The 12569-nt window shown below is 37.1% G+C and overlaps 1 protein-coding gene across 1 annotated transcript in view; it reads right to left on the bottom strand.

The window, feature by feature from the left end:
- Positions 1 to 2081: 2081 nt before the first annotated feature.
- The window catches only part of LOC143254339 (uncharacterized), a 41173-nt gene continuing 30685 nt past the window's right edge, over positions 2082 to 12569 (bottom strand). Inside the window, exons 2-3 of the mRNA XM_076509373.1 lie at positions 10998 to 11184; positions 2082 to 9033 (exon numbers count right to left, since the gene is read on the bottom strand). Coding sequence (XP_076365488.1) covers positions 7643 to 9033; positions 10998 to 11184 — 1578 coding nt within the window. The 3' untranslated portion in view covers positions 2082 to 7642. The remainder of the gene's footprint in view (positions 9034 to 10997; positions 11185 to 12569) is intronic.

Below are 12569 nucleotides of genomic sequence, written 5' to 3'. Positions count from 1 at the left end.
AAAATCCATAGCTTGTAGGGAAAAGTGACCCTCATTATACAGCCGCCATTGTTGCAGGACAGGCCTAAGTTTCCTCCAAAACCATCAAAAATTAGTGATGACGAGAAAACCCACCTGTAGAGAAAAATATATATGTAAAAACGGCTGGTTTAGGTTGAAACAATTTTTATGTAGAGAAGCGAACAACAAAAAAGGTCGAAACGTTGTTCGATCCTCCACATAAAAAGTTTCTCAACCAAAACCAGCCGTTTTTACATATATACCATCAAAAATTATCTCTATGGCATGGGATATAATGGCAAAGTAACCATATGGAAAGCATTTCTGATTCTAAGAAATATTACACGTTGACAGCACCAAGTATCACAGGTTTTGTGACACTTTTCCTCCGACAAGGCCCGTTACCCAATTTCTCGGGCAGTGGACGAATATGGGTTTGGCGACTATCCTTCCTGTAACCTTTGTTAAACTTTAAATTATCTGCGAAATACAGTGGTGTTTCTGTTATGGCGTGGGGCGCCTTTTTGGCAGCTGATGCTCGATGCAGCACTGTTCTCAAGTAAAGCCTCCTACCGGTCAACAAGATAACCACCTTACCAGATAAGAAATTATTTCCATGTAAGATGGCGCACCTACTCGTTCTGCCCAAGTTACAAAGGATGGTTTGAAAGTCAGGTCACTGTCACTCTCCCACGGCCAGGAAAATTTCCGGATGTAAACTCTACAGTTCATGTATAGTTTTGGTGACTCCCTGAGAAAATGTCCCAAACAACCAATTTTTTTGAGATAACCTGATCATTAAGTGAGACTGACCCAAATTACGTATCTTTAAAATGTGATGTCTAACCATGTTTCTGCCTAAAATATTGCAAAGAGCAAATCCATTAAACACTAATGATGTCTTTGTACTTACGTTGTTATTTTTTATCAGAACATTTCAGAGGAATTAGCTACTATGGAGTATAGTAAGTTTTCTGTTATATTTTCATTTAGACCATGGAAGTTATTTTGCTGTGGTAATTTCTTTACCTACAATAGTATAAAAGTATGTTGTCGTGTCTTACCTAATAAAACGCTGTTTTTTCCGAAGTGGAAATTTAAATTCTTATTGGTAATCTGTATGTATGTATAACACAGACAATCACTTAATAAATACTTTATATATATTATATAAAGTGTTCAGTTTAAGCCATATCAAGTCAATGAAATTTTCATAAAAATACCATCTGATGTATTTCGCAGGACATATCATTTCTGTGTTGGGTTAGTTTTTGGTTGTTTTTCGAGTCTTTAGATAATCCAAATGTAATTTATTAGGTAATCGTTGAGTTCATAGGAAGTCCTAAGTATCAGTAATGGCCTCATTAAGTTGACTTATGATGTTTTTCTAGAGTTATTTAATGAATGAACACAATTATTATAAGATTTTACTTGCAAATTGCCATGCATATAGAATTTAAAAACTACAGAAAAATCGGTGTTTAAAATAATATATTGTAACTTGGGATGAATATTTTGTTTCGGTATAGATGGAATGTTCTTTGTTTGGTAAGATATGGCAGGGCATACAAGATCCAACGAAGCTGAAAACAGAAGTGTATACACTAACAAATGCAATGCATGCGACGGATGAATTTTCATATTAATAGAAATTAGGATATGATAAAGGAATAAGGTATGACAAACATACAGGACTGGTGAGTTTCCTGCTTTGATATAGGACCGCAAAGATAGGGATTAGCATAAATAGTAAAAAAACAAGCAACAATAAAGTGTAGCAAGTGTCTGCTGAAATATCTGTGTTGATAAGACTGTAAAAACCAACAGGTTTTGAATGAAACAAGAAAGTAAAAACGATGCGGAATGGCCCATTAGACGTAAAAAGAGTGTCAGAAGATTCGTAATTGGTCGGTTTTCTTCATTCGGTGTAGTGAGGTTAGTGTGTGTGTGTTTTCATAGTAAAGCCATTTTGAGCTGTCTGTAGTGTCCCCCTGATTTTAGTGTTGTTGATCCGTAGACTTGCTACTATGACACCAGGAGACAGTGAAGTGGTTATTATTGATAATATATAATGAGATGAATCATAAATACAAACAAGTTTATTTGAATTTATTAACCGAGTAAAACTATTTTCACAGGTCCTCGAAGCTTAAATATATAAAGTAAATAACTTTACAGAATATTCACAATATATTTCATAAACGTCATACAAACATGACTCTCTCGCGTAAATTAAGAATAACTGGGACACCAAGATGTTCCTTAACTTTTAACATCAAAACTTCGGTAGCTTTGGTCCTCCTGAAGATATATTCATTTTTATAAACCACGATGAACTTTCGTTGTTGTTTTCACAAAGTTATAGTTAACCATTTGCAAAACTACACCACGTGCCTTTTTTTTTTAAACGAACTAAAGACACACTAAATTTCACGTTGTTCTCACAAAGAATTAATTCAGTGTTACGTTTAAGGCAACTGAGAATCATATTGTTATGTAGCTCGTTAGCGAGTAAAGGCACTAATACGTAGTGATGACTAAAATATGTACATAATATTTCATAGTCACGAAAATCTTGCTTTTCATAAGCAAAGTTTTCATTAAAAATGAAAATTGAATTTTATATTATATTCAGTGAAACGAGTAGATTATCCATTTGACGACACTGACATGTGATGTTTACAACTGATTCTTTGTTATATAATTATTTCGTTCACTTTATATCCTCAACAACAAAGACAATACACATAAAATGTTTCTGTCGAAAATTCGGGGTTCCTTATATTTTTATTTTAAATAAGAACTTAAGTATATATGTTGTTTTTAAAAAAACAAGACAATATTAACGGAGGACCCTCTCCTAAAACCAGCACCATAATATTTTATAAAGAAATCCCCGTGTAAACAATACATTCGTTTGAAACTGGAATATGTTTAAATACTTAACATTCGTGCCAATCGTTAGTTGAGTAAAATACATTTTCATGAGGTGATTTAATATTTCTGGGCCCGGCATGGCCAAGCGTGTTAAGGCATGCGACTCGTAATCTGAGGGTTGTGGGTTCGCATCTCCTTCGCGCTAAACATGCTCGCCCTTTCAGCCGTGAGGGCGTTATAATGTGACGGTCAATCCCACTATTCGTTGGTAAAAGAGTAGCTCAAGAGTTGGCGGTGGGTGGTGATGACTAGCTGCCTTCCCTCTAGTCTTACACTACTAAATTAGGGACAACTAGCACAGATAGCCCTCGAGTAGCTTTGTGCGAAATTCCAAAAACAAACAAACAAACAATACTTCAGTAGTTGTCGAGTATTGTCAGATAATTTAACTACTACATCTGTATAAAAACATTATTAGATGAACTTCTTGATATCTGAAAACTGTCTCAGAGAAATGTTCATATTAATATAGAAGTTCTATGTATATATATTATCGAAACTTCGGAGCCAGTCAGTAGTTTTATTTTACGTAAACTGGCGCTAAGTCAACTGGAAATGCTGCTTTAAAACAGTTCGTTCATTTTAGAATTTTCACACAAAGCTGCGCAAGGGCTATCAGCGAATAGCCGTACCTACTTTTGAAATGATAGACTAGGGGGAAGATAGCCAAGAGCATCCATTGCTAGCTCTTATGCTACTTTTGCCTGACTGGATCGTGGGATTTAGCCGTCAATCTTATAACGCACTCAAGGCTCAAATGCAGAACGCGTTTTGACGAAATAAGACGCGACGACGAATCCTTACCTTCAAAATAGCTTACAAAACTATGTACAAGAAACTTTGCAAACTAAGTGTTCTAGATTGCACGGCGTGGTGATATAACTAAATATATACATCTGCCAGAATAGAGTTGTTCAGTTCTTCAAGAAACGTTATTAGTTTGGTTTGTTTGTTTTAAATCTCGCGCAAAGATAACAAGGTTTGGTTTGATTCTGAATTTCGCGCAAAGCTGCACGAGGGATATCTGTGGTAGGCTTCCCTAATTTAGCAGTGTAAGACTAGAGAGAAGGCAACCAGTCATCACCACCCACCGCCAACTCTTGGTCTACTCTTTTACCAACGAATAATGGGATCCACTGTCACATTACACCGCGTCCACGGTGCAAAGGAAAGCACGTTTGGTGGGGCGTGGATTCGAACCCGCGACTCTCAGATTGCGAGTCGAGCGCTCTTACCACTTGGACATGCCGATACGAAAATACAGGGTGTTTGGAAAGTCACTGTGCACTTATATATTTATTAACAGACATGTTTAAATATAGAATACAGGAGGTAAATATGAATGACAATTATAAACAATGTTGAAAGTGACCCCCCGTTGGCATCAATACAGGCCTGGATTCTTCTTATTTTGTTTCTAAACACCGCTATCAGTTGCTGGCTTGAAATAGACTAAATAGACATATGATTACAAAACTGCACAGTGACTTTCCGAACTCCCTGTATATCATATGGCGTGGAGCTGTAACTCTGTTTAAATATATATATATATAAAACATGCCAGTACGGAGTTGTCCAGTTGTCCAAGAAACTTCATTGATGGGTGTCAATGTTTTCAGTAAGAATTAAACAATAATCGTTCTATAAGATGTGGTGTTTACACTTTCGATTTTCATAAATCTTAAATTTTACACAACTCCAATATCTTTAGAAATATATCACTTAACGTATATACAAAGCTCAGAACATTGTAACACACACGATACATTAACAATATTTGGATGGATATTCCATATGGTAGATCACAGTGTTAGAACTTAGATCGAGAAAATTGTTTACTGCTTACAGCATTACCTTCAAAACTATTCCAAAATCTCGTAAAAGATTGTACCATTATATCCATTAAACGGCCCGCCATGGCCACGTGGTTAAGGCACTCGACTCGTGATCTCAGGGTCGCGGGTTCGAATCCCCATCACACCAAACAGGCTCGCCCGTTCACCCGTGGGGGCTTTATAATGTGACGGTCAATCCTATTATTCGTTGGTAAAAGAGTAGCTCAAGAGTTGGCGGTTGGTGGTGATGACTAGCTGCCTTCCCTCTAATCTTACGCTGCTAGATTAGGGACGGTTACCGCACATAGCCCTCGTGTAGCTTTGCGCGAAATTAAAAATAAACAAATTCCATTAAAACAACAACACTTGCAGTGAATACCAAGTTACAGGTATCCAGTTCTTAAAACGTATGAAAATTGACAGTTCAGGTGCGTCCGAGTTAGATCTGGTTCTGTCGTAGTCAGGTTCGAATAACGTTTGACGTAATAGTCATGATAAGCATATTACGATAATTGTTATTGTGTATTAAATGTCTAGTGGATCGTTACATGAAACACATTCATAACATTAGAAAGATAGCAAATGCATGCTTTAATAAAATATACGCGATTATTGAAATATCTTATATACCAAAAACGCTATAACAACCGTTTCAGAAGAACACGTTTGAACAAAAGAGTCTCTCGAAAGATCCATAAGAGAGAACTGTGACATGGTTTTTAACTTACAACTAATTCTTTCTCTTGTTAAGTTGCAAACTTCTTAGTTTCAACAAACGTCTTATATTGCAATATAATACGGTACTGTGCAGAAGTATTAAGACAAGAGTATATTTAACATTGCACATTGTTTAGGGACCTTCTGCCCCATCTAGGCCGCCCCATCCATTAAGCCAAACTAAAACTATGCAATATCTTGCATTTATCATAATTAAAACCCATTTGCCATTTATTTGCTCAACTCACTAAATGATCTAAATCTTTTTGTAAATCAGCAGCATCCTCTTCACAGCCAGCAACATCCAAAACCTTAATATCTTCAGCAACTTTATGTAATTTATAGACCATTCTTTCATCTATGTCATTGATATAAATAAAAAACACCATTGGTCCTACGACTGATCCCTGAGGTACACAACTTGCAATATTAATCCAGTTTGACTAACTTCCATATATAAAAACTCTCTGCTTTCTTCCATCAAACCACTCTTCTATGCAATTAATTAACTTGTCCCCTACACCTATAGAAATAAGTTTCTTTAGAAGCCTTTTATGTGGCTCTTTGTCAAACACTTTTTGAAAATCCATATATACCAAATCTACACCCTTACCCTCATCTACATGAACAGTAACATTTTCAAAGAATGTCAGAAGATTTGTAAGGCAAGATATTTCCTTAATAAACCATGTTAGTTGTCCAATAAAATTCCAAACTTTCTTAAATGACTATGCAAAGTATCTTTCATCAGACTTTTCAAAACTTCTCCCAGAACTAATGTAAAACTAATAAGCGTATAATTACTGGGACAACTTCTGGTACCCCCCTTGAAAACATGAGCGACTAACTTTCAACCTATTGGTAGTCGTGGCAAGTGGCTCAAGTATCCAATTCTTGACCTCCTTGGAAACACTCAGGAAAATGTTATCTGGCCCAGGAGACTTATCATTCCTTAAACTTCCCAATTTTGTTTTAAGAAGCTATTTAGGCAGTTATCATGTTCAACTTTGTTTTCGCCTGTCAATTGTTCAAGATGAGGAACACTGCTTGAGTCTTCATTAGTTGAAACTAAAGAATGTTGATGTATTAAATTAAGTACAAAGCTAGCTACACAATGGGCTATCTGCCCACCATGAATATCGAAACCCGATTTCTGGCGTTGCAAGTCCGCCGTACCCCTAGGAGGTACGAAAGAAAGAGCAGAATTTAATTAATTAGCCATTTCATAATCATCAAACACAAACCTTCCTTTATCATCCGTCAGAGGTCCTATTCCCATCCTAACATTTTGTTTATCCCTTATATACTTTAAAAATTATTTAATGTTAATCTTCATGTTTTACCCATATTCCTTTTGGATATCATAATTTCCTGTTTGACCAACTTTCCTGATCTTCTATAATACCAATCAATTCAACTTCTTAAATTTGTGATACTTTTACATTTTTATCTCTATTTTTACTTGCAACGGCCCCAGTCTCAACCCCATTGAGAAGATCTACAATTTAACAGATCAAAACTTGATAAATCAAAAGTTACTTCCAAAAACGCTTTGTGTGAGGTATATTAGAGACGTTTGGAGTAAACATCAAAAGGGCACATTGATTAAATGTATTGAAACAATGCCTCAGAGACTGCCTACAATTATTACAGCAAATGGAGGACCTACAAAGTATTAAGTGTTTGCTGAACTTAATAACTTCCACTAAATTTCTGTTGTACTAAATGTGAAAAATAATAAAATTTTGATGTTTTATCTGTGATTTACCTTCCGTTGTTCTTTAAAAGTAGCCTGAAATCTAATTCTAAACTTTGTTCAAACAATTTTACACAGTACTGTACATATTTGGTGAAGACAAGTAGCCGAATCGCCATCTGGTATTAAACACTTTCTGTATGAAAACATAACAAGTATCGAGAAAAAAAAAAAAACCGTCTGCAGTCACGTGCACTTGGCATTGACTGTTTTGCTTTCACTGTAACAAACTGAAAGTTAAAAGTCTTATTCATAAGAGCTCAGTAAGCTTATCTGATCAGCTATTTTGGCTCTATATCATGACTCGATTCTTCCCAATACTTGTATTCATCATTTTGTACTGTCCGTAGTCACTTCATTTAAAGAAACTGTGTTTTTTGGCGACAGCTGTAAATTGTCACTGTTTATTTATAGTTGCTTCAGAATTTTGAATGTTTTTTTCTTCGTGTGATGATGAGTCGCAAAGTGCATCAATTGGTCGCATGTATTCTTCAATTAGCATAGGACCTGTATGAGGATCTTTGTTCCAGTAGCATACCCCATTTAGATCAGGCCCTAATTTTTCTAAGGGCTTCCGTGAAGAACTCCTTTCACCATATCTTTGTTTATTTTTTGTTTTCCGTTTCTTGGCTTTTCTCACGTGACTTCCACGTCCAAGGACCAGCGAAGACCTGTTGTTTTTCCATAAAGCCTCCAAAAGTCTTCCTTCATTACTGAAGTGTTCCTCTTGTAAGGAGTACTTGGGGTGGATCTCAGTTGATTCTTTTTCACAGAAAAGATTTGATTCACTTACTGATTTTGTTTTAGCCTGATCATAAGTCTTAGGTTCCTCGTAGAGAGACATCATGGACTCACTTTTTTCAGGAACAGGAATCATGGCCTCATCCAGCTCGCCGCGGTTGGTCCAGTCATTCTTGTCACCAATACGGTCAAGATCATTCATGGAAAACCAACTGTTTCTAGAACGAGGTAAAGCGCTCTTACACAGTTCTTCGGCGCTAACTCGGTACATGTGAAATGGGATAATACCATTATGTTGGTGTCTTGTCTTCTCCGAACTATTTCCAAACTCGGAATGTTTTTTCCCATAAAAAGAATCGTTAAGAGAATCAATGCGAATCACCAAGTCTTGAACTGTTTCCAACGAATTGTCACTTTCACTCAGTTGACACTTGTTTTCGAGAGGTTTGTGGGTTTTCTCTTTAAACGCTGACATTGAAAGTTTTGGCACAGGTTCGGGTTTTAAACTTGTATCATTTGAATGCATCAGTAGGTCAATGACTCCAAGGCGAGTATCGTGAAACTCAAAATCGTCGTTGGCAACTGTCGTGAAAGAACCACCATAGGTTTCTTCCTCAGTTTCTGTAAAACTAAGGCCAAAGACACTTTCGTCAGGAAGACTTGATTGGTAACTTAGATTGCTAAGGCTATCAGAGAGACTAGCATAAATATGGGTTTCATCATCTCTCCATGTTCCTGTGTCCATCTGCATGTCGCCATGTTTCGTTATGGAACAAGCGTCACGCTTCTCTGGCTGAGGTTTGACTTGTACAACTGTATTCAAATTGTTTTTAAAATGGCTGGGGTTTAGTATGGTGTCGATACTGGTTAATATATATCTCTTTGATTCTGTATTCGAACAATGTATTTTCTTTGAGTGTTTCTGCTCACATTTTTCTTTTCTCCGATAGTTTGTGATGATTCCAACTGGCGTAACGGATCCAAACGGACTAGGCTTCATCTGTCCTTCTAAAGCGTCTTCTATATACATTCGATAGCGACCATTGTCTGAAAAGAAATAAAATATTACGTTACACTCGCTACTCTCTTTAGGTTTTTCTCACGTGACAGTGTTCGTCACCGACACAAAGCTCAGTGGTGGCCACCTTTATTGTAGAAATTGGTTTATTTGGTTTGTTTTTAATTTCGCGCAAAGCTACACGAGGGCTACCTGCGCTAGCCGTCCCTAATTTAACAGTGTAAGACTAGAGGGAATGCAGCTGGTCATCACCACCCACCGCCAACTCTTGGACTACTCTTTTACCAATGAATAGTGAGATTGACCGTGACATTATAACACCCCCACGGCAGAATAGGCGAGCATCTTGGTTGTGACAGAGATTCGAACCCGCGACCCTCGGATTACAAGTCGAGTGCTTTAACCACCTGGACATATCTGGTCATATTGTAGAAATCCTGGGACCTCCTTGAAGAACTAAATTCGCCCTTTCAGCCGTGGGAGCGTTATATTGTCACGATCAATCCCACTATTCGTTGGTAAAAGAGTAGCTCATGAGTTAGCGGTGGGTGGTGATAACTATCTGCCTTCCTCTAGTCTTACACTACTAAATTAGGGACGGCTAGCCCAGATAGCAATCATGTAGCTTTGCGCGAAATTAAAAAAAAAGAAAGAAAAAATGAATTAAATAGTTATAAAAATTAAGTTTTCTTATTAACCACACAACTAAATTAAATAAGTTATATGTATTTAGCCGTTAGGGGAAGAAAATAAAAATAAAAAAAACACGAAAGAGAAAAATAATAGGATAAATAAGCATATACATAATTAACTATTAATTGTTTTTAATTAATCCTTACAAAAGTTAAGTGCCGTGTTTGAGTGACTGTTTGTTTTAGTGGTGATAATTAATTTTGTACATTTCTTTTTTTTATGTATAATATATACTAGGTGACCAAATTGCGAAAGAGAACTGGTATCATTAGAAGACCTTATAAGGAAATAGTTTAACTCTTTGTTTGTTTTGAATTTCGCGCAAAGCAACACGAGGTGTATCTGCCCTAGCCTTCCCTAATTTAGAAGTGTAAGAATAAAGGTAAATGCAGCTAGTCATCACCACCCACCGCTTGATTGATCGTCACATTATAACGCCCCCACGGCTGAAAAGGCGAGCATGTTTGGTACGATGGGGATGCGAACCTGCAACCCTCAGATTATGAATCGCACGCCTCAACCCACCTGGCCATATCGAGCCACAAATAGTTTAATAATTGACCGTTTGTGTCACACAGATTTGAATTTCTTCCCAAAGACAACCGTCACGCATTCCTGCACACTTGTTTCTAATAATGTTCCAAGTCGTAAGGTAAAACAAAAATCCCTAACCCTAAAGCGTTTTTTTTTTCTCTGATCAAAATGTAATGATTATTTTATTGGTCTTATATTACCCGATTATCGGCAGTCTTTCCTCCCATTTCTAGCACTGACCTATCATTTACTATTCATATGTACAAAAGTAATTATTTATACACTTCAGGAACATATCTTGTGTATAAATGTTCATATTATACCCCTTTCACACCAAACATGCTCGCCCCTTTCAGGCGTGGGGTCGTTATAATGTTACAGTCAATCTCATTATTCATTGATAAAAGAGTAGCCCTAGAGTTGGCGGTGGATTGTGATGACTAGCTGCCTTCCTTCTAGTCTTACACTACTAAATTTGGGATGGCTAGCGCAGGTGGCCCTCGTGTAGTTTGCGCGAAATTAAAAAACAAAATACCACACTTTAAACAAACATGGAGTGGCAGCATTGTTGAATACGTAAAGTTATACGTAAACTATAATATAGCAATTAATTATCAAAGTTAGACCAATAAGTTGTAAATTAATACTTAGTTTTACTTATTTTTTTGATTTAAAGGTAGTTTCAACTGTAAGCCAGATAATTTTAGTGAGAGACAGAAATACACTAATATACATTTAAAGACTATACCACCATTTCGAAACGTACCTCCAAAATCTGTGAACTTGCCACGTCTTCGTTGGAACGCACGTCTCAAAGCTGCACGTTGAGGGGGGTCCGTCAGATAAAAGAGCAGAGGGACGATTAAACTTTCGGTTAATCTGAGCCACAGAATTACATTCTCATGCCAATTCGACCAAAAAGAGGGCATTACTGTTCCAAGAATGTTGAGAGCCTGGAAAATAAGTAGCAAGCAACTTATAAGAATACAGTTTAAGGTATTCTAAAAACAAAAAACACCGTTTTTTAATCTTATTTTTGTATTAGCTGAAAAAGAATAACACCGTGAAATTTAACAGAACTTTTGGTTTGCTTTTGTATACGTATGGGATTTCACATTTAAGAAAAATATAATATTTTTTAGCTGTTTGTGTTTTCAATTTTGCGCAATGCTCTACGAGGGTTATCTGCGCTAGCCGTCCCTAATTCAGCAGTGTAAGACTGGAGGAAAGGCAGCTAGTCACCACCACTCACCCCTAACTCTTGGACTACTCTTTTACCAACGAATAGTGGGATATACTGTCGAATTATAACGCCCCCACGGCTAAAAGGGCGAGCGTATTTGGTGCGACGAGGATTCAGACTCATCACCCTCGGATTATGAATCCAGTGCCTTAACCACCTGGCCATTCGGGCATTTTTAGACAAAGAAGCTGTGTAACAGTTACTCTTCGTAACTGTTCGTATTTATCAAACTAATTAGCGAAGTGATGAAGGTGTAGTCTCGTTATTTTTAGCAAGCCATTAGCACATTTTCTGCCTTGGTTATTCACAAACAGGGATTTAAACAGATTTTGTTGGAATTTGATTGCCACCAAAAAGAAGTTTTGAAAATGACTTGTCTGAACACTGTTAATTTTTCTCAAAAGGGGGCCTAAGGTTTGTTTGTTTGTTTGTTTTTGAATTTCGCACAAAGCTACTCGAGGGCTATCTGTGCTAGCCATCCGTAATTTAGCAGTGTAAGACTAGAGGGAATGCAGCTAGTCATCACCACCCACCGCCAACTCTTGGGCTACTCTTTTACCAACGAATAGTGGGATTCACGGTCACATATAACGCCCCCACGGCTGAAAGGGCGAGCATGTTTCATGCGACCGGGATTCCAACATGCGACCCTCGGATTACGAGTCGAACGCCTTAACACACTTGGCCATACCGGGCCTATGAAAGAGTCACCTGTTTAAACTATTCGCACTATCATACAGTAGTTTGCTGTCAGTAATTCAGTTGACACTAAACTGACGTCACATAAAGGACACCTGACGTTGCAATTCGTACTATTGTGACGTCAGTAAGCAAACGGAATGACCATGAGAATTATGCAAATATAGGTTACAACACAGCATGAGATGCGAACTTCAAAAGCAAGAAATAAAGCGATTTGTTACTTTTGGTTTTATTTACTATTGAGACAGAACTCTTTCAGGGACAGCGAGTTCTACATATGAAGAATGGGGATAAATAATAGTAGGCCTACTCTCCACTTATTAATAAAATATTTCACCCACTTGGAACTCACGAAATTTGCATTCTATTAAGTCAGTATGAGAAATAAGTAGA

Source organism: Tachypleus tridentatus, chromosome 6 (assembly GCF_004210375.1).
Source record: "Tachypleus tridentatus isolate NWPU-2018 chromosome 6, ASM421037v1, whole genome shotgun sequence".
NCBI lineage: Eukaryota > Metazoa > Arthropoda > Merostomata > Xiphosura > Limulidae > Tachypleus > Tachypleus tridentatus.
The sequence above is the reverse complement of the archived record's forward strand: the minus strand, read 5'-3'. Positions and strand labels throughout refer to the sequence as shown.